Below are 23,458 nucleotides of genomic sequence, written 5' to 3'. Positions count from 1 at the left end.
GATAAGAGTTGAGCCTATTCACCTGTGTAAATTTACTCATTATTTGCGAGGTGGTAGGTTTCCCTTACGTAGGTAATGACTCAGTCTGGGAAGGTGACTAACACTGAATGAAGGAGAAATCTTATCATGCATTGCAGAGCTTTAGTGAAAAGGAGGATACCAAAATCAACTCTCACTGTGTAAATCTAATTCTCAGGTTTTCAAATCCAAGTATATAATAATATATTGAACAAGGAAGCTTCTTGTACTGCATGCATCTCTTCTAGGCAGTGTTTGATACTTCTTCACATTTCAGTGAAGGAACAATGCTATGTAGACTAACTAAACTCTTCTGTTTTTACAAGAATTCACTAAAGAGTGACGCCTAGATAAAGACCAAGTGTGGCTGTTGAAGGAGAAATATGAAACAGTATATAGTAACAGAGGTATATAGTTACTATAGTTACCACATAATGGTATATAGTAACTAACTAAATTTGGCAGTAATCAGAGAATTCTGAAATCCTGATCCCCTGCATAGGGGAAGGAGCTGTGTCACAGACCTGACAAACAAAGTTTTGCTTATTTCAGCTGAAGCGCACTGCTTTCCACTTTGCTGTTGCGGGAGGTCATGTGTCAGTGGTGGATTTTCTTCTTCGTCACAAGGCCAGGCTTGACATATCGGATCAGGTGAGATGTACTTGTTTTGATTCACACAGAGTAGGAACAACTCGGGGAAAGTAAAAGTAGGTATTTGTCTTGTGCTCCCAGTAGTGCAAAGTTAAGTATTTGCCATAAAAACCTCAGTTTTGTCTTAGAACTGCACACATTTATATGAAAAAGAACATCATTAGAGGAAAAACACCTTGCCTGGAGTATGGGTGGAGTTGAATGAGCTCATTTGGGTGAGCACAAGGCAAGGGTGGCTGAAGCCACTTGTAGAAACACACTGTCTGTTGTAGTTGTATATTAGTCATTGGCTACTTTGTATGAAAGCAATCCCTGAATGAAAAAATGAGCTATGGTGATCACTAGTAGCTCAGAAAGTACTCATTGTGTTATTTTCCTACATTTTTATGTGAGTAGCTAAATACAAAATTGTCGGCTATCAACCTCCAAGACATGAAATGTTTAGCAATGTATGGCTAATTTGCTTGGGCCAGATGGTGATCCACAGTGCAAGATTTGAGTCAGATATTAAATCCAAATGTATGGTGTGTTATTAATAAACATGCCATTCAGACTAGGAGTTTTTCATTGAACTGAGTAATGAACACTTATGAATTTACCTTTACATTTTTCCTCCTTCCCTTCCTCTTATCTACCATATGCAGCAGTATTTAAGTTACTAGTAAGATAAATGCCAGGCTGCGGAGGGTGGAGGGAGAAATCTGCCTTATTTTCACATTGTGTTGTAATGAAAATAGGACGAAAGAGATCTATCAGTTCCAGTTACCAGTGGCTCATGGCTTTAGGATGTTCTCGCAGTGTAGATAACTATTTCTTGTTAATGCTGGTGGAGTAGCACCAAAATGTTCTCCCAAGCTGCTCTGTCAGTGAATACTCATATGAAGAAATATATCCCCTGAAGAAATATATCCCCTTTCTGGACCCTATCAGCTCCTAAGCAGATCTTGTACTGTTGTAGTCAACATTTCCCATTTGTCTGGCAAGCTGAAAGACATTGTCTGAGTGGAAGTCTAAAATTAATAGTCTATGATATAAATGCTAATGAAAGTATGGCAAGAAGTTTTCTTCAAGTATTAGTGCTCTCCATAGAAACCATTAATAATTGGGTTCCTTGATCTTCCACAGATACCAGTGGGTATAGTGTAAATTTTATTTTGTGTCTATTGTAAATTTTTCTTTATGGCACGTTATTTTTCACTAACCACCTTCCATATTTGCTGAGGCAATGAAGTGACTCAAAACATATTATTGGTCCTTTAATTACCCTGATAGGGTACATTGAAGCCATGCTGGAAATACAGACCCTTCCCATTTGCTGGGGTTCTATTAGACACTCAGAATCTCATTCTAATTGAGGATTACTTTTAAATTATTAATTGTCTTTAATTCTTAGCTGTTGCTAATTACCTTTCTGAAAGACCATTGGAAATACTCTGTCATATTTATCTTACAGGGCTTAAATATTATGACATTACATATTGTACTTGACAGTGATTCATTTGTACTCTCTGGCAATGTTTGATCTTGTAACTGATAAGAAATAGCATGAAAACACTGTGACTTGATTTCTGACATACTTTTTGTATTAATAAGCACAACGTCTTAAGTGCTCTTAACATTGTTCAGTACAAAAAGTAAGCTGATTAAAAACGCAACAGCATTCTTAGCAGTGATATGAGATGCTCCCACCTTTAGATTAGAGACTTGATATAACTCATAGAGGTAGTTAAGGTCTTTATTTATTAAGAAAGACATTTCTAAGAAACCTTGTAACTACATTAACTTGCAATAAACACACCACTATTAATAGTACTACTAATAGTAGTAATTCAGAATTATATCACTCCCAGGTTGCACTGATGGAGTTTACAACTTTATTGCTTGTTGCCGGTGTTGAGACAAAATTACTGCAAAGAAATCCTATACTAGTAAGCTGCCATTCTTGTCATATCCACCCTACCATCCCAAGCCTTTCAGAGATGGACCTGATGGAGAGTCCAAGGTAGTTCCTTCCTATATTGGAAGGAGCTTGGGTCTGCAGGTCATCTCATCACCCTTAGCATGGCAGCCTACAATCACAAGATTCTCCATGTGTTTATTCTCCATACAACTTTGTGCCTTATTTGCCTTTCTCTTTTTTCCTTTATTTTTTAAATTATTTTTTCCTTAACACACCTTTTTGTTACCCTTATATCTCCTTTCCTCCTCCCAGACTCCTCTCTGTCAAATAACATACACAGAGAATGACACAAACTGGCTGAGGTTGGAACCTCTGGAGAGTCCTCGTCCAGCCAACTGATCAGAGCAGATTACTCAGGGTTATGTCTAGTTGGGGTTTTATTATCTCTGAGAATAGATGCTCTATAACCTCTCTGGGCAATTGATACCAGTGTTTCATCATTCTTAGAGTAAAAAAGTTTTTTCTTATGTTGAAGTGAATGTTCCTCTACTTCAGTTTGTGCCTGTTGCCTCTGTCCTGTCACTGGACACCCCTCACTCATGATGCTTCTTTTGTATTCCCTTCCTTTTGGTGTTTATACACAATGGTAAGATCCACCTCAATCTTCTTTGACTAAACAGTCCCATGTTGCTAAACATCTTCTCATATGCCAGATGTCCTCCCTGGGGCACCTTTGGGGCCCTTTGCTGCACTCTGTGTAGATATGCCTATGTCCCTTCTATACTGGGAAGCCCAGGACTGGACATGGTACTGTAAGTGTGGCTCACCAGTGAGCAGAGGGGAAGGATCACCCCCTTGGCCAGATGGCAGCGCTCTTTCTAATGCAGCTGAGGATATAATTTGCTTTGTATGCTGCAAGGACACACTACTGACTCATGTTCAACTTCCACCAGGAGCCCCAGGTCCTCCTCTGTCAAGCTGCTTTCCAGGCAGTTGGCCCCAGTCAGTACTGGAGCCTGGATTTGCTCCTCCTCAGGTATAGGACTTTGGATTTTCCTCTGTAGAATTTTATTATGTTCTTACCAGGCCATTTCTGCAGCATGTCAGTGTTCCCCTCAATGGTAGTACACCAGTCTGATCTATCACCCATTCCTCCCTATTGAATACTACCTATAAATTTGCTGAGGGTGCACCCTGCCCCATCATTCAGTTCATTAATGAAGATGCTAAATAATGCTAGACCAGGATCAATATGTGCATTGGCTTCCAGCTGGACATTGTGCTGCTTCTCAGAGAATACTTTGGGCCTGGCAGTTCAGCTGGCTTTCAGCACACCTCGGTATATCTGTTTGCCTACAGCTGTACTTCTGTCTGTCTATAAGGATGTCATGTGGGATAGTGTCAAAACTCTTATGAAAGTTGAGATAAGCATTCTCATCTCTCCTCTCATCCACCAGGGGCGTGGTAACTTCTAGTTACTTTTTCTCCTTGTCCCTAGTTTGGTAGGTTTTTCAGGGCAGACTTTTGAGACACAGTCACAAATCTTGCCCAAGCCCAGGTTTATCTTGAAGCCTGCACACCAGGCTGTGTGTTTCATATTGCCCTCCACTGTTTTCCACTGCAATTTCTGCAAATACAGGAAAGACATTGATGGGCTGTAGTGAGTCCTTTGCAGAGCTTCTAGGAGGATTAGAACTGCAGCACATGGTGTTTGAGGAGGTGCTGAGAGAGGTGAGTCTGCTCAGCCATGGGAGGAGAATGGTAAGGGCTGTCTGCAGCTGCATAAGGGGAGAAGATAGAGAAGACAGACAGACTCTTCTCACAGATGGACAAGAGGCAATGGACCCAAATTACAACATGGGAGGTCCCAGTTAGACAGAAGAAAAAAAATCACTGTCAGGATGGTCAAACACCGAACCAGATTTTTTGGAGCATTTTTTGGAGTTGTAATTTTCAAGCTATTCAAAACTTGCCAGGAGAAGGTCCTGAGTAACCTGATCCAGTTGGACATGATTTGAGCAAGAGGCTGTAACAGTGGGACCTCCAGAAGCCTCTTTCAGCCTGTACTATTTTTTCATTCAATTAATAGTTTTTAACTATTATCCTGAAGTCACTGTTACCTCATCCTGTCACTGGTCACACAGAGAAGAGATCAGTGCCTGACACTCTGCTTTCCCCCATAAGAAAGCTGTAGGCTGCTGTGAGGTCTCCCCTCAGTCTCCTCTTCTCCAGGCTGAACAGCCACTCCTTTATGACTTTCCCTCAAGGCCATTCATCTTTGTGATCCTTGTTTGGACATTCTCTAACAGATTTTTATCCTTCTTGTGTTGTCGTGCCCAAAACTGCACAAAGGACTTGAGATGAGGCTGAACCAGCACAAAGTTAAAAACAGGATTTTTTTTCTTTCTTTCCCTATAAGACAAAAAGGTTTTGGAGAATTTGGGAAAACAAAGTCTTAAAAAGAGGGCTAAATGGAAAATTATGATGACTTGTGGAAATAGAGTCACTATATAGAGTCACCTGAAATGTCATCCACTGCACCCAGGGCTAATTATCTCCATGATTTGTGGAGAGGAAGAATAGTTTCCAGGTAGTATTTAATCCCTCACCTCTTAAAAAGGGATCAGTCCTCCTCTGGAGAAGCCAAGACCTTCTGTCAAGAAGAGGACAGCCTGAAGATTTACCGAGGTCTTGTTGCATTACATTTAGCTTAATCCTACTCAGACTGCCAGGTGTTAATACTGCTTTTCTAATAACCTGCAGAGAAGAACCTAATGATACACTGAATTCATCAAAAAGATTTAAAGAAATATAGCATGAAGTATTTTGGTGGCAATTGTTATGATCTGCCCCTGCAAGACAGAAATCAATCTTGAGTTTTTTTCTAATAACTCCCTTGGAGTAAATTAAATTAAATTGATACCAGGTGATCAGTGTTTACATATATATGTAGGGTTTATTTTAGAACAATTTACTTTCAAAGGAAAACAGGTATGTAGCCATTTTGGTTGTTATTATATACAGTGATATAGCAATATAAAAGCATAAAGATATCACCCAAGTAAATATGTAAGGGAAAAGAGTGGGGGGGGGGGGGAGGAGGAGGAAAAGAAAAGAAAAGAAAAGAAAAGAAAAGAAAAGAAAAGAAAAGAAAAGAAAAGAAAAGAAAAGAAAAGAAAAGGAAAGGAAAAAGAAAAGAAATATAGTTTATATTCACCACCAGGTGGTCTGTGATGCACTTGGTTGCTGTCACTGGAATCTTGATCCTTTGGTGAGTGGTGAGGGAAAGAAGCCTGTGAAGTGTGAAGTCCAATGACTTTATATACCCTCAGAAACACTCCTGGTACCTTCTGTGTGTGTGGGGGGGTGGGTTCTGTGTTTTCACAGTCTTGCTGGTTTTTTGGTCAGAGGCTGGAGGTGCTGTTTTTCACACAGTCATTTAGGCTGGGTCAGGAGGTGCTTCGGAGACACCCCTGCTAAGAGCGAGGGCTTCTTGGGGCAGTGTTGTGTGTGTGCACAGAGGGACCCCTCTGACATGGTCTGGCTCAGGGCAGATAAGCATCACACACCCAGAGACTCCCCACTGGCCTCCCAGAAGCCAACTGGCTGTGGCCTCTTCCCCTCAGCCTCTACGTTCAATCTCCTGGCAGGAGGTTTCCTTGAACAGCTTGCTACAGTAGCAACGTTTTAAGGCAATTAAAAAATCTAGTTCCTCACAGTAATTTCTGCCTTTGTCATTTTATTTGAAGCATGGCCTGACGGTGATTCATCTTGCAGCTTGGACTGGAAATCTGGATATAATGCGAAAATTAGTTAAAGCAGGTGCTGATCAAAAAGCTAAAAATGAGGTTTGTTATGAAAAATTTTTACCAACTCTACATGTTTGTTTTGAAAAAAAAATCAAAATTGTTTTTACAGAGTGACTTTTGGTTTTTCAGGAAGGAATGAATGTACTACACTTTGCAGCTCAGAAGAACAGTGTTAAAATAGTTGATTATTTTCTCCGAGAACTTCATCTGAATGACTTGAACAAGCCTGATGGGGTACAGTGTGTTTCTTTCTGTTTATTTCTTTGATGTCATGAGCCTTGTGTTAAGGACAATCTTGACTTGGGGAATTTCAATCAATTTTAATTTATTGCTGGTTACATAAACTTTTCATTACTGACTTTGCTACTGAGAAACAACCAAAACAAACAGCCAGATATGCACTTGGGGAAAACACCTTGTCTTCCTCTTTGCCTGTCTCAGTTGAACTGCAGAAACATCTCCTCCCCTACTTCCCTTGCTTTTGCTCTGTGTGATACTCAGTCACATTGGTGGGACAATGGGAGGCAGAGGAGGTTGGGGTCAGTCCATGGTGGGTTCCTCTTTTTCTGCTCTTTGTTCTACTCTTTTCCTCTGCTCCAGCCAGCTTCTTCCACGGGCTGCATTCACCCTGCAGGTGTTTTTTCTCTTGTGTCTCCTTCTTTGCATCTTCTCATGTCTCCTGCTGTATGTCCCCTTGTGCATCCTCCCCATAGCAGTGACCAGCCTTTCTTAAATACACTTTCACAGAGGTGTCATGTGTTCCCTGATGGGTTGAGTGTTGGCACGTGGTGGATCAGTTCAGTCCACTGTGAAGCCAGCTGGAAACAGCTGTGGAAGGGCAGTCTCCAACTTCCTCCCACACAGCTCACCCTCAGAGCCCCCTGCCCTTACCCAAACCTGCCACTTATGACAGGCATATTTCTGCAAGGCAGAACATAAAACTCTGTGTAGCCTCCTAGAGAGGTGCACCAGCTCTTCAGCAATGCCAGGACCTTGTCTTCATCAGGTTTGCTCTGTTTTTAGTTTCATTTTCCACAATGTATCTTGTTTTGAAAGGTTACTTAGCTAAGTAGGATATTTTACCTTTACACGAGGAAAACTTTTTCCTGTGAGATCTGCCACCAAAAGAACAAATCTTGCCTAGTTTTTTTTTTTCTTGAATTTTATTGACACAATGCTCCAAAATTCTGAATTCTTTTTACACATGACTAGACTGACTAAACAGAGTTAGTTTAAGAAAACGAACCTTTGTGTCTTAGGCTGTGAGAAAGGAAAGGTGAAGCAGCATCTCTGTTGAGGTTGTTTCATAATTCTCTATTAGTTGCCTGCATTTTTTTCTTTGGCATTTATATAGGCCACTATCAGGGATGATATGAGGCTATTTAACTAGTTGGTTAGATGCCTCACTGTCTGAACAGTGGTGTGGTTTTATGGCAAAATAACTATCTGCAGGTCAGTTATCAACTGCTTGAAAAGTTTTTGCTAGTTTAAACACCACCCAAAAAATCCTCACAACATGCAGAGTACATTCAGGCCTCCTGGATGAAACATCAGACACATATTAGTTCTAGTCTCTGCTTGCAAAATTTGAATCAAACATATTACACCATGGAAATAAATCTTTCAGTGTTCTTTACTGCCTGTTTCTGAGCATCCTCAGACTTCTAGTGACTTGGTTCTTTTGATAAATATTTTCATGCTGAGAAGAATTAAGATTTAAATATTTTGAGCATATTTTCTTCTTTTTCACCATTTCTAAACAGTTTTTGTATCTTTTCTTCAGGTTATGCAAGATGTATAATCTGTTTATTTACACTGACTCTGTATTTTTTACTCTTCTTGTGTATATCTACTATTTTATTAATCTCTTTAGGAATATGATACAGTGATTTTTGTGTAGGATTCACATACACATATGCATGCCTTATGTTCAAGGAGTAGAAGACTAGAAGCAAGTATTTCTACTTTCTGTAACACTGTGTTTCTTCTATAATTGTTTCCTAGAAAGGTAAAATGCCATTTCTTCTGGCTTCTGAAAAAGGCCATGTTGACATGATAAACAATTTGATTGCTCTGAAGCTGTTTACATCTGAAAAAGATAAGGTAAATGTTTCCTTTCCACACAAGTATACTTAAAATGTGCTTATAAAAGATTATTTTGTTTCGCTGTAGTTACTATACAACCAAAATATATGAGTGTCCTGCACAGATGTCACATGGCTGGTAGTGACATATAGGACCAACAAACATAAAAGGATGATGATTTTTTTAGTGATTGAGAGGAGACAGTGGGACTCCTTGTCTGATCGCCAGGAGACTTTTCCATGCATATAAATAATGCAAAGCAAGGCTGGCATATGCTGTCTGTTGAGAGAAGTGGGAAAGTCTGGTGTTTAAAGTGTCAGCCTCTGTACTGGGAGATCACATTTCCCAGTGTTTCACTGCTTGGCTGTGTGTCATTGCTAAGGCCTGCGTGGCTAATTTTTCAAAGGTGTTTAAGTACTTCAGGCTGTAAATAAACACCTATAGAAATTTTCCAGAAGCACCTCAACACCTCAGTCTGATTGAGTTTGCTTTTGACACTGTGTTTTAAGGTATTTTAGTAATTTTCAAAGTCTGCTTTTAAATTTGTTTACTTCTTACTTGACTATTTTTGGAATGAGCAAGTTGGTATTTCTCTGCATCTAAGGCACTCCTCACTAAGGAGGAATACACTAAAAATTGCAAAATGGTAAGATACTGCATTTACAGAACCACACAAGTAAGCACTCAGGAAGTGATGCTGGTTTTTTGTTATTCTGGTAGTAGTTTAAAAGCTCCAGTAAAATCCGGAGCTCTGCTGTCCTAATCAGTTTATCAGCAGAGGTTAAAAGACAGTGTTGTTGCAGACTTCTAACAGGTTAGACGAGTAATGGGAGGCAAATGCTGTGCTCCTACAAATTAGGTATGGAGCCAGGACAGAAACTCATCTCCTGGGTCACTAGAAGAAACCAGATTGTAACAATCATTACTAAAATGGATTTGGATTCCTGCTTCTTCCCACTCAATGCGGTGAATGAAAAGTTATTCTGGACTCTCCTTTTTCTGAGGGTTGGAGTTCTCCTAATTTCCAGCTTCAGGGTATTTTTTAGGAATTTTTATGCTTTTTCCCATGCCAGCATTTTTTAGCTCAAAACTTGCCGTTCTTCCTGAACTTGCCTTTTTTTCTGTTTTCTTGCTGGTGTGGTTGGTTGTTTTTTGTTTTGTTTCTGTTTTGTCTTTCTCAGTTTGCTAGAGAGAAATGGCACTGGTGGTGATGGAGATAGAAGACTGCAATATTGACATCAGAGCTGCTACAAATTTCTATGTGCTTACCTACTTTTTGGCCATTAATCTTTAAATCAGTGGTCTTGGGGTCTTGGTATAGTACCCATTCTTGTGGAAACTAATACCCAAAGTTTTCTTCTGCTTCATTCTTTAGGAGTTAGAATTTTAGGTCTGTTTTCTGGTATACATTGAAGTTTTCAGACAACCAACTAGATCAGCAAGATCATGTCTGCATATTTGTGAAAAGGCCCTTTTCCAATTAGTCTGAACTTGGAATGTGCTGTGTGGATCTGCCTCCTTTTCCTTGTGTGTAAGAAAGAGTTGTATGTAAAAGACCAAAGGCTTTGTGTCGATTTTAGTTAATGTCTTTATTTCATGTTTTAAAATATGTTATTTGACATTTTAATTTTAAGGAGGGAAACACAGCATTGCATTTAGCAGCCCGAAATGGTCACAGTGAAGTTGTAGAAATTCTGCTTGAACAGTGGGAGGAAATAAATGACCTCAATCAGGTAAGGACACTGAAACTACTGAAAGAGATAAAATTACAGATTTTAAAAATTGTCTAAAAAAAAAATCAAAGGAATAGATGTGACACTGAGTGGACTTCATTAGTTCTGCTGCTCCTCTAGTATCTTTGCATCCTGTTTCCTTGTTCCTTGTCCAATAAATTCACCTCCATTAACTCCTCCAGTGTCTCTTTTTCTGTCCTCTATTTGTCACATCTCTCTTCCATTTGGCATGCCCTTGGGTAACAACTGGCAGAAGGAAACATAGAAAGGCCTTAACCTCCAGCGTTTTTAGCCATATGATCCCATTCCTTTCAACATCTCACTGACAACATCTCTGTGCTTTTCAGGCTGTTCACTGGTCCAGTTCAACTCGCATACTAAGCACATACCATCACAGCAACCTCAGCAACCTCAGGGCCTCAGATTTGCACCTTGTCCATCTGAACTCAGTTGCCTGAATGAAATCACCTGCAGACACTGCCTACCAACTTTAGCTTTCCTGGGTTAATGTTGTTGAGCTCAGCCAATGTAGTCATCCATTGCATATTAGCTGTGAAGGTTGTATCCCTGAGTTAATGCACTCATGAGCTTAATTTTAAGGCTTAAGGAAGAAGTGGAGAAAGGAAATGCACAGTAACTGCTCATCTCAGTGTTCTTGCTTTCCAAAGGGTCCTTGTGTCTTCTGTTCCTTCTTTGGGGCAGCTGGAACAAACTGGGGAAGTTAATTTCCTTTGTTGTGGGTTGTCATGCACATTGTGGGAACCTACATTGTAGTTGGTGGTCTGTTCTGCTGGCCCAGTGATGGAAATGAGTGAGGGACACCCACTCCTGTCCAAGATCCTCCTCTTCCTTTGTCAGCAACAGATTTATGGGTCGAGTGGTGCTCTCTTACCAAACTTGCCTGCTACTTTCAGCTGTGCAAGCTGAAGAGGCAGCAAAGCCCCTTTGAAATGTGGAGTCCTTGTTTCCAAGCCTTGTCCTAGAATGTTTGTTCTGCACACGAAGCTTGTACTGCTTGTGCCCTTGCCTTGCCATGGCTGATGCAGTGACCTTCCCATCCAGCTGGAGATACTCTGGTTGGTGTGGAAACAGATCTGTCTTTATAGAGCACGAGCAAAGCACTAAAATAAAGCTTACCAGAACAATGGTGTCAGGATTTTAAGCAAAATAAAATCAGGGATTATTGATATTTTTGTGAATGTTGAAACACTAGAGTAACTTCTATTAAACCTTTATGCCTTTTAGGAGTTACGAATCAGGGATTAGGTTATTGTGTAGGTGATGTAAGCTATTTTAGAGGCTTGCTGTGGAGATGTGGAGACTTTTGGTGTGTGAAGATTTGAAATAAACATGAAACAGTATTATTTCTATTAAAAGTGCTCCTTATAACTACCACTAGGTGTTGACAATTTGTCAGAAATCCATGGCATTGTGCTGATAGAAACCGATACTAACATGCTGGAGGTGTTGCCTGGTGTTGAATGGCAACAATTGCTGCCCACCATCTTTGGTTTTGTGCCTGTTGCTATCCATTTTCTTTGAAAAGTGCATGGTTAATATTTATGAATGTTAATATATGAATATTTATTAAATACTTTTTTCTATTGTTAAACCTTTCTGTACATCTGTCCATGTAAATGTCATCTGTCACTTAACTGTTGGTGAGTTGCCATATCATTCAAGTGTTAATTTAGGAGCATTCAGGTTGTGTCCTATTGGGACCATCTCCGCTTTTCTGTTAAGCTGAAAGAGTCCAATTGAGCCTACCAGAGAAGTTTTTTATCATAGTCTTACTACTCACATGGTTTAAATCAGAACAGACATTTTCTCTTTTGGTCTAGAATGGAGAAACTCCATTTTACTTGTCTGTTAAAGGAGGTCATGAAAAATGTGCTGAGCTCCTACTGGATGCAGGGAGTGACATCAATGTTTTAACTCAGGTATGTACACAGCATTCCTCCAGCACACTGGTAGTGGGACATCCTAGGCAGTGAGAAGGACCTTATATTCCCTTTTCTCTTCATACTAACAGTGTATTTGCTCTGCCTATTTTTATGAAATTGGAAAAATAATAACAAAATAGAATTGGGAATGTAGAAAGTACCAATGGAATAAAACTGATGTGGCAGAGAAATAGCATTAGATTTATTTGATAGAGTGGAGTTTATTATTTACTGTGTGCTCAATAGTACAACACATGACTAGAAAATGTAACCATTTTGGCAGTGTATGTGACTGGTCTGATGGCAAACTTTTTCTCTGTATCTGGTTTATGGACTTCAGCCCGTCTCACCTCTGCTGAATGGCCTTGGCTGCAATAAATTTAGGATTCCAGCAGACTTGGAGCTTGTTTGTTTACACAGAATTATTGTGTAAAAATCTTCTATGGATTTATTTTTATGGTTTATTAATGTGACTGTACCTGCTTGAAAAAGGTCTAACAGGCTAACTAACAGACCAGGAGACATATTGGTGTTGTCATTGTCCATGGCACAGCGTAGATGACAATTGAAAAGGGCTATTGGAGACTGTTTTCTGTATCATATTTGTTATGATATAGTAAACATGGGAAATTCCTTCACTATTGACAAAAGCACAAAATTCCAAATGCCGTTCCATTTAATTTTGTATCAGTTTGTCAAAGTGGGGTTTTTTTGGGTGGAGGGAATAATAACACAAATTTAAATGGAAAATTATCCTATATTTGTAGCTCTCTTTAGTACTGTTTTTTTAGCAATAAAACTGTAAGTTTTTGCTATCTATCAAAATTTCTTTCAGAACAATAGCAGTGCTTTGCAGGTTGCAATTCAGAATGGACATCTATCCTTGGTTACTTTTCTTATTGATAAGAATATTGACCTGGTTTCTAAACCCGAGGTGAGTGTATATCAGAATAACTGTTATACTGCTGCTCAACCTGTCCCGTCTTTTATAGCCTTCCTTGGAATTAAGAAAGAGATTGAGTGGCTCCTTGAATGTTGTACATTACACATTATTAGTTGGTTTGTGGATGTTGATTAGCAACAGGTACAGACCAATAGAGAAGGTCCTGTTGCACAACTCACTCAGCACCTGCGCAGACTGGTGCAATGCAGTGTAGGCATGGCCAGGCTGAGCCAAAGACCAGGTATTAGAAGAACATGGGCAAAGTACCCTGCTTGAACTAAGCACAGCAAAGCAGGCCTCCCTGCCTGCTTTGGGCAAAGAGTTTATACTGGTAGTTGATTTTGAATAAAGATAACTAAAAGGTAAGTAAACACTTCGATGCTGTCATTCTCGGCAGGTAAATGCACCCTCAATGCCTTCAAAATATGTATGCCCCCATTCTTTGGAATTTAAAAAGAAAGAGGTATTTATATTATCCAAATCCTTTCTCAGTTTAGATAGAGGTTTTGTTTCACCTGAGATTTTCTATGAATAGGAAATTATTTTCTCTCTCTGCAGTACAGGCTTAAAATGGCATCAGACCTTCATGACTTATGCTGTGATAACTCACCTGTTGCACAAAGTTATCAAGGAAGAGCAATTTATGATGTTTTTGAAATGATTTAAAGTTCAGGGAATTGTGCTGCTTGTTCTCCTTGGTTTTCTACAGCAGAAGCAACTCATAAAATTGTAACTTACATTTTGAAAACTTTTCCAGCACAGTGTTACTTAAGACTTTCCTTTATTTTATTGTAGCCCTGAAGAAATGGCTGTTTTTTATAAAGACACTGAGCTGGTGTCTGGCCCCCATGAATGGTACTGGTATGGAATTATTCTTCAGTGTATTTCACAATAAACTGATGAGACACAGGTTCAACATAAAAAGTGATATTGCCAACCTGATGATTGGATTGTGATTGGCATTGGACCTGTGGCCGAGTTATTTTAACAAATAATCACTCAGATAAAACCTCTCAATTTCTTACTAGCTGTAATTTGCTCTAATTATGGCAAGTCAGTTTCATATGAAGAACATTTTCAGCAGCAACATGTAACAAGAGTTTGTTCCTGGAAAGTGGGTTTTGACATCTATTTACCAAATACAGAAAGAATCTGTCTCCAAGCTACTCAACTAAGGGCAAACCCAAACCCAGTTTTCTGAAGGAGCAGGAATATCATGCTAATCTCTCTGCCGAGGGTAGCAGCACATCCCAGGCAGGGACACTTAAGAGCAGTGCCTTGCCACATTCCTAGGTGGTGACACACTGAGGCACACCCCATGCACTCAGCATTTCCAGTTTTCTCATCTGCACTTGTTTACCTGGTGCTGTAGGTGTTGCAGAAGAAAGTTGCCATCTCTAGTATAACTCTGCTCATCGAGGTGAGTTTTCTGTAGTCCTGAAGCTCTGCTACAGCATATCTCCTTTGCGACAGGTGGTCTTCAATAAGAGCCTCTTTCTTGTTTGAATGAACTTCTAATGATGTATCCAAGTATAATAGTTTGTTATTTTCCCTTCACAGCAGAAGAATTCCCCTCTCCATTTAGCAGTCATCAGTAACAATCTACCAGTAGTAAAAAGCCTTTTGGATGCCAATCATGATATAAACTCCTTAAACCATGTAAGAAAAACTGGGAATTAACACAACTTCATTGGTAAAGAGGAGATTATGTGGAATTTGCTTGATTTTTCTTTTTTTTTTTGTCATCTTACAAGCGCAGGGTACAAAAAAATGGGAAGGAAGAAGCAGTTCCCTCCTTATCTTTTTGTGTGTGTACATATGTGTTAGTCATTTGTACATGCTGTGCTAATATTGTTTGTGCAAGATAAGGATAGAACAATGCTATTTATTCGGAAAATATTTGGGTTAATTTATTGCTCAAATGCTATGATTCATGTGTAATAAATGACTGAAATGTCTCACTGGTATTGATCTCAGAGAGAAACCCAGTCCAGTGTGTCATTTGACTGAAAGAATTTATTTTTTTTAAAGCAAACCACAGGGTCCAGTGTTTTGTATCTGTGACCAAAACAGTGCTGGTAAGACACCAGGGTTAAAGCTGTTACTGAACAATGCTTGCACAGCATGAAGGATTTCTCTGTTCCACACTCTGTGCCCTCAGGTCAAGAGACTTGGGGTGCTCAGGAAGCTGAGAGGGGACAGAGCTGAGTGAGGTGATGCTCCGCACCACACAGCAACACACTGAATGAGGAGGTCATAGGTCTCTGTGATGCAATCAGTGTGTTCAGCTGTTAACTGAAAAGATGGTGGTTTGAGCTCACCCAGGGACAGCAACACGTTCCCCAACTTTAGCCGGATTCTTTAGCCTCTGCTTGGTGTCAGTGGTCTTTGAAGGCCTAGTTGGCAGTTGGTGAGTTCACTGTAGGTCATATCCACCACTGACGTGTGCCATATTTACTTTGATGCTGTCATGCTTAATCCCTCTTTTGCTGTACTAAACCTCCTGAAATTGTTACTGACCGTTTTCTGGTTTTGCTGTGTCATGTGTCACTGTGTATTTGCCTGGGAGAGTGAAGATAAAAGCACTGGCCTTGTACCTAGTTTGGTATTTTTTGGGCCCTAGAATGCCATGGTCTGTGTACTCAGGGAACCCTCTCACAAAGAAAATCAGCAATTACACCATTTCCCTTTCCTTCTTGGAGAGGTGGTTTGTTGAGAGAGGAACAAATGGCATCTACCCATTCTTATACTCAGGGATGGGTCTCTCCCACCTTCTTGTAACAGCTACTCAGTTCCTTCAATATCCTCATACAAGAGTGTATTTTAAGCATGGTTTTGATTATTGATCGTAAAGTTAGACAACTAAATGGGAATGCCACACAGGAATTCTCCCAGAGGCAGTCAGTTTGCAGGTGGCACCCTTTAGGGTTTGCTAAACCCATTATGAAACAGATAGACTTTTGCTACATATCATCATTTTGTGGCAGGGCTTGTTAAAAAGTTGTGGATGTGGCATAACGTACTGTTGATGATTATGTATGTCCAGCTGTCTTGGAATGAATTTCACCAGGGAAAAGGTTACTTGAGAGGATATTGGAGTAGGCTGGCAGTTGCATGAAGCACTCTGTCCAAAACACCTTGCTTTAGTAGGGAAGAGAGAGAGCTTGTTTGTATACAATACATTAGAGGGACATAACAGCAACTTTATCTGAGCCAGCTATAGCCTGTGTGCATTCTGCTTCCAGGAGGCAGGTTGACTTACACCTTTTTGGTATCTATAATTCCAGAGGCAGGAGACCCCTCTGCATCTGGCAGCTGATCTTGGCAATGTGGAGTTGGTGGAAGTGCTGCTGAAGGCAGGCTGTGATCTCAAGACCACGGATAAGGTAAATTGCATTCCTCATACATGCAAGGATTATGTGATTTTTTTTTTTTTTTGTTTAAAACACTCTTCACAGAGGTGCATAAAGCATTTGTGACTAGTTAGTAAAAATTAGTAAAGCTAACTACAGTGTAAGTTTCCTTTTAATATTGCCATACCTGCAGGCATGCAGAGATCTCAAATGGCTTTAGTATAAAACTTCCAACCACCTAGGTTTGAAGGGTAAACCCTGCTTCCAGGGACCTCTCATGGAAAAAAGGACTGGGCTTAAAGGGCAGAAAATGGCCTGTAGATGTCGTATCTGTGCTCTTGTAGCCAGATTCATTGCCAGGAGAGATGCAGCTACTGACAGCTTCACTAATTGCAGTGATGGAGAGTTTGCCCTTGAACACTGTGGGCTATCGGGAAATGATGGCGCCATCCCAGATCCATTCAGGTGGGTACTTACCCCTGCTGCCGATGTTCAGCCTGGAAAGATTGAGACAAGAAAGGCAATGGCTGGAAGAAGTACCAAAGCAAAGTTGCTGGGGAAGTGCTTTTGAAAGGACAGAGTAGCAAACCCAGTTTTTACAAATTCTGCTAAATTAATGCAAGAGTGAGTTTGTCCTTTTTACACTGTTACCACTGTTACTGGTTTTCTGTATGACTGAGTTGATGGATTTGATGTTTATTAGGAGCAAAATCTAGCTCTTCAGCAACTTAGAAAAGTAATTTTTCTGCCCACAACTGTCCTGATGAGAAGCTTTATGGCCTAGGATTGTCTCTTATTTCCCTAGCCTGACAGGAAACTTGAGTCTCTGACCATGTGGGACATGATTGATGTGTTTTGGGAGGCTGAGATAAGATACTGCATTGTAATTAAGCCTTTCCATTCAGAATCATGCCTACACTTGCTAGAGAGCTGCAGTTCTCATATGGGCAAACTCAGAATAAAGTCTTGTCCACTTTAGACACCACCTTAACCATTGGAAAATTTTCTCAACCTATTTGTATTCTAAGGCCAGACACAGAAAATTACTTACTGGCTGGTGTGACCTTAAGCACTTACAAGTCTTTGGGATAGATATAGTGCCTTGGCATTACAGCAATGTTGATAGAGTTCAGGCCTTGTTGTGAGATTTTGTTTCTGAGCCAGTATAAATTCTGTCACCTTTCTGCATTGGTTTTATTTCTTGGAGTAGCTATTTTCTTGCCTGTTTGCTGGTTGACCCCTGAGGCCATGCCACCTCTGGGAACATTTGTAAGCACAGTCCCCTTTGAACTGAATTGCTGCTGAGATGCCAGAAATGTTACTGTCCTTACTAAGCAGTAGAGAGAAAACAGGGGAGCCTGCTTCGATTGCACAGTGCTGTCCTGACCCCCATACACTGGTAGCAGGAGTCTTCGGTCTCCAGAGCACACTATACATGAGTTGCAAGCTGTTAGAACTCAGGAAATGCTCTCCCAGGAGCTCTCCCTGCTTCCCCTCTGCAGATAAAATTGGTTTTAGTTGTGAGTAACAGTGGACAGAGATCTCCCTGTGTGCAAGCCTGCCACATACATGTGCATGCAGGATGCCTGCACCAGCACAGGAGGCCTGAAACACCCCCTTTATCCACCCCCTCTGTCTTCCTGCACAATGCAGAGCACCTCTCCAGAGGTGTGACCCAAGGAGCTCTTGTGGTCTCTGAACTCTTCACGTATAAGGTAAGCTTATGCCTTAAAGATTTAATGAAATGTAAATTCCTTGGTTTCCAGTGTGATGCTTTTCTAAAAACAGTCTAATTAGAATGCTCTTGAGGAGAGCCAGGAGCTAGAACTCAAAAGTTATATATTAGGGAACTTCACAAGAGCTGGATAGTTGAAACACATTAATTTAGTTAATGAATCTCCTAATTAAGAGGTTGACTTCTTCTAGGTTTAATTTCCTAGAATGCCTAGCACTTGATATGTGGAGAACAACCTGAATATTTTAATCTGAGGCAGTTCTGCTCAGTGTCTGCTGAAAACAGACCATTGCAGAGATAACCCTTCAGAGCCACTGAGATGCTTTTACATCAAAGTGCTGATAGCAAAGATGGGTTCAGGTAGACTGAGCAAACCTCTGCAGCTGGAATGAAAGGAAGGGCTTTTAATAACTTTGGCTGCATGTAATATCCATGTAGCATCACCTCATGGTTGTGCTCATTTCAATTCTCATGAGAAAAACCATTCTCTGTTCATTCTGTGAGCCAGCTTCTCTTACCATATCAAACAAGGCACAATTTGCCCATAAAGCTGGAGATTTCCAACTTTGCCAGCCTTTCCATCTGAAATACCAGTTTAACCATAATATGAGAATGGACTGTATTTATTGTAGTTTTCATGTTGAGATGCCTGGCTTGTGTGAACTTGGAAGCAGTGACCAGAGAGTGCAAGCTGATATGAAGTATGCAGCAGTCTGAGTGAAGAAGCTTTCTGAAAGCAGCTGTACCTCACCAGATATTCTTTAGAGGACAGTCCAGTGTGGGAAAAAAACTAATCACCTCTCAGTTGAGGGGGTAGAGCTCATGCAGAGCACAGAAGTTTGATTGTAGCTACCCAAAAGCCATAAAATTTTTGTAAATACTTTTTCCTGGGGAAAAAGAAAAAAAAAAGGGTCGGCCTCTGTTTCTTCTGTGATACACTTTGCTGAGATAATGTTCTGATGTGCTATCTCTGCTTTCAGCATGGAAGAACTGCATTAGCCTCGGCATCAAGGAGCAGTCATGCCCTCATTGTAGATATGATCATTAAAGCAGAAAGGTATCACACCATAAAACAGGTGAGAGGCATCTTTCATTAGACTGGAAATATCGATACAGGAAAAGCCAATCCTGATTTTGAAGTGTCTTTTGCTTGAGGTGGTTCCTTTTAGCATTCTGCAAGACTGGTCTTGATAAATTGAGGTTAGGATAGGGAATGGGAAAGTCTCTACCCCATGCAGGCTTTATTCCTGAATAGCTGTAAAACTGTAGGCAGATCTTGCAATTTTACTGCATTGTGCTTTACACAGAGAGACAAAGGGATGGAGACGGATTCTAAACCAAATTTAATCTGTGCCATCAGCATCAGAGTAGCAACAAGCTGGATCCATGCTGAGATCCCTGCATCCTTTGTACAGTAGTCTATGGCTGAAAAATGGTTGAGTGTAGGTGTCTGTCACTCCTTTGTTAGCAAGGGCTCAGCTGTTTTGGCAGGAGCTCCCTTTTCTATTCCTTTAGTGTTGATTGTAAAATTAAATCAATGAAATGGAAAAGAACACGGCAATAAGTGAAGGATACAGCTTAGGTTGTCTGAATTTCTCACCTTTCCCTAATTATCACTTAAATGTATGTTACTGATCTGCATAGTGATGGGCCTCTCTAGAGGGGTAAAAGTAACTGCCGTACGGATTTGTGACTTCATTCTCACTCCTGCTTCCTGCCAAGCATTGTTTGTTTCACCAGATTAGCCAAGGGTGTAAGCATACTGACCTTGTCCCAGGGCAGGCACAGGAATTAGCTAGTTTTACCACCCCACTCCTGCAATTTGTGGCCAAATCAATGACATTTAATGTTACAGGGTTGGTAAATCGCAGATCTAGGTTAATTATCATGAAAAGTGTCTCCCCCAGTACCCTGTATTGTGCGTAATGTATTGGCAGCAATTCAACTGGATTGTCAGGTACGTTATTGTTTCTTTTGGCTTAAAAGGGAATTAGAAGTGAAGTCATCTGTTGCCACAGAAGACATAAGTCTGACAGCAGTAAGCCCATAATGCTCCTAACCTCTTGGCATTGTGTACTGAATTGCCAGAAGAGAAAAAAAAGTCATTTAAGCAGATGGTTTTCTACAAGAACACCAGAGATGATTGGAAATACAAACATAAGTGTTTGTATTCTGTTGCCTGAAGCCTTTGGGAGCAACTTAGATCTTACAGCTATGGAATAGCTGTAATTCAGGTGGTGTTGCCACACAGGAAACTACAGCATTTAGAACTATTAAGAACTGTCTTTATGTTACACTGAGATGACTTATCACCTATGACAAAGCATTAGTCACAAAAGGAAATGCCACTTGGCTGTGAGGAAGTGCACATGCTACTAATATGTGAGTGTCATCACTCTGTTTGCCCTTTTTTCTATTTACTGTTTCTACCCAAAATGTCCCTATCATTGTCCAGGACAGATTTGAGAGCTGTGGTTACTGTCCCACTTTGCCATTAAAACACAATTAGCAGCAAAGAAAGCTGTGCTGCTGCAAACAGGGGTTTATTTGTTTGCTTATAGGTTTTTGGTGCTTTTTGTTTTTTTAACTAATACCTCACAAGATGAACATTGAATTGGGGAGAGCCTGAAGCTGTCCTACAGAACATCCTGAACTTTACCTTGCATGTGTCAGGAAGAATGAAATAAAGCCTGCATCAGATGAGTGGAGTCAAACATACATGACAATTCTTAGTGAACTGAGATTTTTTTTTTCTTTAAGATTCTCATAAGGTTAGAAAATAACCCTGTTATATTTTTCCGAATTTAATTTGGAAGGAAGCACTTTATGCTTAGCACTTGTAAAAAGGGGCATGCTGTCATTTCCTTTTTTTTTGCTTAGTACCTGCTTTGTAATCCTCTGTCAACTTCCTGAAGACATTTTTCCCTTTTGGGATTGATTGGAGACAGGACGGGTACATAAATAAAATGAAATATAGAAGTAGTTTGAGTGTACCTACCTAGGAATAACACTATTTCTGGGCGCCGCTCAGTCAGGGCTGAAATCACTGATTGACATGGATTTTGCAGAAGTGTCCAAACAAGAAGCAACCCCATTACTCCTCTTTCAGGTAAGCCAGACATACATTAGCAACATCACTTTTAATCTGCAGAGTAAAATCCATTTGGTTTTGGTTTCTATCTGATCTTTAGTATGCAGTCAATGAAACCAGACCCAGGCTCAACACACCTGTGTGTATTTGTGCTTAGACACTTTGCTGAATGGGGTCCCACATGCTAAACACAATGGCTTATGCTATCAGCTAAGGATCTGGAAGTCCCTAATTCAGCCACATGAAGCTGACAGGGCAGAGGCAGGAACAGCTAGAGAGAGTGCCCTGCCAAGGGTGCCTGTCTCTTCCTGGAGGGAAATTAGTGCTTGGAGAACCTACTCCTGGCTGTACAGGACACTGTTCACTTCTTGCTAAGCAAAGGTTCTCTCTTACAAAATTTGTCCTCCACTTTCTTTTTCAGACATATCTAGCTCATTGTGACAATGGGTCAGACTTCAGTTTGTCCTTCAAACAAGATCACAGTACACAGACCAAGCAAATCCGTTCCTCCCTTTGGAATCTAGCATACAACCACTTAAAACCCCGTGAGTGGAAAAAACTGGCCATGTTCTGGAAGTTCACAGATGAACAAATTAAAGCCATTGAAGAACAGTGGACAGGTAGTAGTATGTGAATAGTCAGACATAGTATGTAGGCTAAAAAAACCCCCACAATACAGTGTTGCTTTTTAAACTACATGAGTACCACACAGTCAAGGGACACAAACCTTGTCCCTAGTTCCTGCAAAGCAGTGTTGTAGAAGTACATGCCAGATCTGCTCCCCCTCTTGGCCTGAAGGGACCTTCCTCTTTGGAGATCAAAACCAGAAGCAATGAGCAGCACAGAGAGGTCTTGCAGGTCATGCTGCAAGTGAAGACCTGGGGAAACTTGTGACACAGACAGAACTTATTCATGCTCTGTTTTCACAGCTGCCATGAAACAGCAATTTCTGGTTTCAGGCATATCAAGTCCTGGGAAAAATTACTTCTACAGCACATATTGTACTTGTTTACTGCAGGTCTAGGGTATATTTCCACATCTTGGGGTAAAATTAATTTCCCGGTCTATTAGGGTTTTTTCCCTCTTAGCAGTAGTGTTAGGATAAAATGGGGATTTTTAAAAAACTTTTTTAAGCCTCAGTCTTTATTTATCTTCTAAGTGAGAAACTAGTAAAAGTAATTGAGCAGGTTTGTCTTGCAACTCTAAAAGTGCAACAGCACAAAATACACTGTTTCCAGCATATTGAACAAATACTTTGTGTATTGCATAGGGAAAAAAAGTTACAAGGAACATGGAAACAGAATGTTGCTCATCTGGTTACATTGTACATTGCTGGCTCATCAGAATCCTGTCAAACATCTATATGAAGACCTGGTGGGAGCAGGATTTCAGCCTTTAGCTGGTAAGTTGCCACAGAGCATGTTACACTGTCCTCCACAAGACTGCAGTGCGGTGCCAAGGTCCCTGCTGGTGCTGGCATGGTGTGACCATGGCGAGGCTGGAGGACACTCTTTTTGTCTGGGACTCTGCCCTTGTGGCAGGGTGAGGTTGCTTGAGAAAAAGCATTCGAGTGAGATCTGGGATTTCTGAAGGAACACAACAAATGTGCAAACTGCTTTCCTCCTTTGTCCTGCACAAAAGGTTACATTGTAACTGGCCAACCTTCAGTTAGATTAGTTTAACCTTGTAAGAGGCAGATCATGCCAAGCAAGTGTTTTCTCTTACTTTACAGAGAAGATCAGAGCTTCAAGTAGCGTTGGCATGGACTCCAGAAAATGTTCAATTTCATGAGTTCATCAATAAAACATGGTATATGATGGAATTACATGCCAGATGGAAAGTGACTTTCAAATAATATCTTTTTCTGAAAACAAAAACATATTTCGAAGTTGTATGACTTTTTACAAGCTAGAAGAACTTGCACTCCTGATATGAAGGTTACTTCTTTCTCAAATGCTTGCTATACAACAATTTAAAGAATTTAAGAATGAATGGCTCACTAGTAATTTATGACTATACTGCGAAGCAAGAGCCACCCCATACCATTCCTACGCCTCACTTAACACTGATACACTAATTCTGTACTGGAAATGAAAATTAAGCTATTTTGTTTTTGACAAGAAATGTAAATAATGTTTTCTACCTGAAACAAATAAAATTTATTAAATGAAAATTATGTGTATGAATCAATCAACAC

At 40.3% G+C, this 23,458-nt stretch overlaps 1 protein-coding gene across 4 annotated transcripts in view; it reads left to right on the top strand.

Moving 5' to 3' along the window:
* ANKDD1B (ankyrin repeat and death domain containing 1B) overlaps window positions 1-23,458 on the top strand; it is a 43,046-nt gene that overhangs the window by 6,036 nt on the left and 13,552 nt on the right. Inside the window, exons 3-15 of one of the 4 annotated variants that reach the window (XM_071581134.1) lie at window positions 571-669; window positions 6,319-6,417; window positions 6,508-6,612; window positions 8,383-8,481; window positions 10,098-10,196; window positions 12,038-12,136; window positions 12,975-13,073; window positions 14,643-14,741; window positions 16,370-16,468; window positions 19,151-19,246; window positions 21,683-21,806; window positions 22,532-22,663; window positions 22,994-23,357. In XM_071581134.1, coding sequence (XP_071437235.1) covers window positions 571-669; window positions 6,319-6,417; window positions 6,508-6,612; window positions 8,383-8,481; window positions 10,098-10,196; window positions 12,038-12,136; window positions 12,975-13,073; window positions 14,643-14,741; window positions 16,370-16,468; window positions 19,151-19,246; window positions 21,683-21,806; window positions 22,532-22,663; window positions 22,994-23,052 — 1,308 coding nt within the window. In that variant the 3' untranslated portion in view covers window positions 23,053-23,357. Of the gene's footprint in view, window positions 1-570; window positions 670-6,318; window positions 6,418-6,507; window positions 6,613-8,382; window positions 8,482-10,097; window positions 10,197-12,037; window positions 12,137-12,974; window positions 13,074-14,642; window positions 14,742-16,369; window positions 16,469-19,150; window positions 19,247-21,682; window positions 21,882-22,531; window positions 22,664-22,993; window positions 23,358-23,458 lie in introns of those variants that run through there. The other 3 variants (XM_071581132.1, XM_071581136.1, XM_071581133.1) reach the window with 3 other exon arrangements.

This window comes from Pithys albifrons, chromosome Z (assembly GCF_047495875.1).
Source record: "Pithys albifrons albifrons isolate INPA30051 chromosome Z, PitAlb_v1, whole genome shotgun sequence".
NCBI classification, from domain to species: Eukaryota; Metazoa; Chordata; class Aves; order Passeriformes; family Thamnophilidae; genus Pithys; species Pithys albifrons.
Note: the sequence above shows the minus strand (reverse complement) of the source record. Positions and strands in the feature narration are given on the sequence as shown.